The 3,431-nt window shown below is 46.3% G+C and overlaps 1 protein-coding gene across 1 annotated transcript in view; it reads left to right on the top strand.

Annotated features, from left to right (window-relative positions):
* The first annotated feature begins 752 nt into the window (after positions 1-752).
* The window catches only part of tlnrd1 (talin rod domain containing 1), a 3,328-nt gene continuing 649 nt past the window's right edge, over positions 753-3,431 (top strand). The window contains 9 exon segments of the mRNA XM_076110076.1: positions 753-2,773; positions 2,775-2,816; positions 2,818-2,838; positions 2,840-2,926; positions 2,929-3,048; positions 3,051-3,179; positions 3,181-3,264; positions 3,267-3,332; positions 3,335-3,431. The exon segment at positions 3,335-3,431 is cut by the window's right edge and continues 649 nt beyond it. Coding sequence (XP_075966191.1) covers positions 2,396-2,773; positions 2,775-2,816; positions 2,818-2,838; positions 2,840-2,926; positions 2,929-3,048; positions 3,051-3,179; positions 3,181-3,264; positions 3,267-3,332; positions 3,335-3,431 — 1,024 coding nt within the window. The 5' untranslated portion in view covers positions 753-2,395.

Below are 3,431 nucleotides of genomic sequence, written 5' to 3'. Positions count from 1 at the left end.
ATTTACCATTATTAGGTTTCCGTTTTAAAATAACTGAAAATGTATTCAATATACAACTAATTCAGTGAGAAAAGCAACATTTGGTTAAATATATTTTAAACTATTACATGTTACTATTGTTTATTCTCAAACCTTCCTATTTCTACTTAAAATTTGTATTGCTATAATTCCATGGCTCCATCCTTGTTTTAAATCTTGGTACTGCAGAATAATTATAGAAAAAAGCCATTAGTTATTATTTTACACTTTGTGTTATTAATTACTTGTATCCAACGAATATGGATATTTTATAATGTTCTTTCAAAATCAGCAAATAAATAAATAAAGCAGTGGTTTTCATGAGGTTTGTTTCATATTGTCACTGATAGATCTACATTGTAAAAAGCCACACTGATCTAATATTTGGCAGTATTTTTTAGAATATATTTGCAAGACATTAAGCGAATATTTTCCCATCATTACATTGCAGTACAATTCATCACTTCAATGTTGTTGGATCCCTTTCCACATGAATCTTGTTTCAACAAAAGTGAGATTAGACCTTCCTGTTAACATTTCAGTAAATGTTAACGGTTCAATTATATTATATAATATATATCATATTTAAATTTTTTATTGTTTTAATTGAAGAATCTGAACTCTCTGCCCGGTTCCTAAAACAACAAAATATCGATGAGTGCACCTTAGCGGTAGCTATCTCTGCTTTTATTTTGAAAACTCAAGCTTCCGATGTCATTTTAGCTAGCTAGGCTAGCCGGTCGCTTGACGTAATAGGGATGTCTCATGGCAGACTAGCAGCCAGTCCTGAAAGTAAAAGCAGTCGCGAAACTCCTCGGACCTCCTGCTACTGTGTGACTACATTCTTCCCTCGCCACTTCGTTGACGTGAGACAACAACCAGTTCACAGACAGGGTGGAAAGTGTATTTTAAGCGAAGAGCAACTTATTTTGCGTCAACTTAACTGAGTCCAGCAGCCGTTCAGCCGCGACCACACCCTCCTTGCTTCCTCATAGTACTGTAGCGGGAGCGCGCAGCACGACTTTGAATCTCTGGGAATAACGGCCACTTCTTCCAACTACGTCTTCAGGTTGTTGACAGTGGAACCTCCCGATACAAGTGAGTTAAATGTTCGAAGACCAGAGACTGGTGCGGATATGAGAAGCAAAGCCCCTCGGAAGATATGCGGGGCTATACAATATCTGGTCCCGAGTTAAGACGCGGAGGAGGAGGTGGAGGGCGGACAGACGGACGATGCATATGGAGTCGAAGCGACCGGAGCAACTGCTAGCTTCTAACCCAGGGCTCTGTCTGAAAAAGAAAAGGTTGAAAGTGGATTGACGGCTCTGTGTTGGAAAGTCGTCCTTTCGGTGGATTTTACTTGGGAGGACTCATGAAATGATGGTGCTGGAGGGAAACACAAATCTTCCCGCTGTCCAGAAGAGCTGCCCGGGTGGAGCCCTGTTTGTAACCGGCATGAGTACGCCAGGCCGGTCAAACTCATCGGGAACAAGTCGGACAAGGTCTCGGTGCTGTTTCAGGCTACTTGCTCTGCTGCGAGTGGACACAAAATGATATTCTGTCGATTATAGTGAAAAGACTGAAAAGCCATTTAAGTTACTAAATGTTAAGCTGATGTTGTTCTTGGCTGTAGTCATAAAAAGACCCCAAGAAAGACATCTAACGTTTCACAAATAGCAGAGTCAGTTCAGCAGATGTCATTCCAATCGGGAACGTGTTCTTCTTTCAAAAGTTAACGAGCTGTTGACATTTTTTTTCATTTTAAAGATTGTCAGTCTGCACTTTGCCCTTCAGAAGGCACCTTGGTGGCACTGCAGTTTGTGTGTGATTTCTTTTTTTAATTCAACAACCTGTGAATTATTCTGTTCCATGAAAACCTGGGACAACAATGAGCATATTGACTTTTGGATTATGTTGTTTAGGGCATTTAAATGAGTGAAGATGAAATCATATAGCTCATTACACTGATTACTCTGAAGTTGTGGAGATTTTGGTGGACTGTGTTACATAGTATATTACTAATAACCAAGGCCGATCATAGTTAGACTTTTATTATAGTATACTTTAGAGACGCAACAGTTCATACTGGGGAATGTTATTCATACAGAAGTAAATGCAGTCATTGAGTTTAGCTCTTTCTACATGTTTACATTGAGACTTCATGTTCTGTGTGTACAGTTGGTGACTTTTACTCTGAAGGAAATTAAGGAAGACTGTTTGGCCAGTTATTTAAATGAGTGTGTAGAAAGCAGGGAGGTGAGGCTGATCTTGGAAATGTCTTAAACAGTGAGATGCAGTGTGCAGCAACAGAAAACTATAAATAACCGAACCCCTCCAGAAGAGCAGTTTGACCCCCGCCCCAGCCCCCCTCCTTATTATGGCTAGTGGTGGCTCTGGCAAATCGGCTAGCGAGGGATCCCCCAGCACACCCAGTGTCAGCTTGCAGCAGAGGAAGCGTCTCTCCTCCATCTGTGACACATGTAAGGGCAAAATGCAGTTGGTGGCCGACCTCCTTCTGCTGTCCAGCGAGACCAGGCCGGTCATGACCTCTGAGGGCGTGGCAGTGGCAGATACCTTCGACCAGTGCCGTGACACAGTCATCGCCAGGACTAAAGAGCTCTCCATCCTCACCCACGACATCCAGAGCCAGCTCAACATGGGCCGCTTCACAGAGGTGGGGGACCGTCTGTTGGAGGTGGCCGACCTGGTGGTGTCTTTGACTGAGTGCTCGGCCCACGCCGCTTACCTGGCAGCCCGTGGAGACCCCCGGCTCTCAGCCCTGCCTGCCGGGACTGGTGGGACCGCTACAAGGTGACCCGCCTGCCGGCACGAAGTGGAGCAGAGCTGCGGCATCCTCCGAGTCACACCCCTGCCAGACCTCACCCCCCAGCTCCTCCTCGAGCTCTCCTCAGAACATCTCCACCAAACCTCAAGAATCTGACGGACATCTCCTCAGTAGCCAGCGAGAGGTCCAGGGACCGCTTTGCTAAAGAGCAGTTCAAACTGAGTGTCAAGAGCATGAGCACCAGCGGGCACAGGCCTTCCTGGCGTGTGTCAAAGAGGTGAAAACCCAGCCCAGTGAGCTGACGAGGAGCCGCTGTGTTCTCTTTAGTGCGGCGCTGGTCCAGGCTGTCAGTGCCCTGGTCGGGTTTGCCACAGAGCCCTCAATTCCTGGGAAGAGCTGCGAGCATCTCCACAGAAGGGAAGGGGGTACAGACTGCAGTGTTAGGGGGGGGCCATGAGTGTGGTTTCCAGCCTGTGTCCTCCTCACTCAGGGCCTCAGAGACGTCGCACAGCACCCCGAGAGCAGCTCCAAAAATGGCAGGACTACCGCGAGCGTCTGCGTAACTCGGCGTGTGCAGTGTCCGACGGCTGCACTCTGCTCACTCAGGCACTCAGAGAGCGCTCCTCTC

Source organism: Anarhichas minor, unplaced genomic scaffold, assembly GCF_050575085.1.
Source record: "Anarhichas minor isolate MPS153535 unplaced genomic scaffold, ASM5057508v1 ptg000042l, whole genome shotgun sequence".
Taxonomy (NCBI): domain Eukaryota; kingdom Metazoa; phylum Chordata; class Actinopteri; order Perciformes; family Anarhichadidae; genus Anarhichas; species Anarhichas minor.
This window is presented reverse-complemented; position numbering and strand designations above follow the sequence as displayed.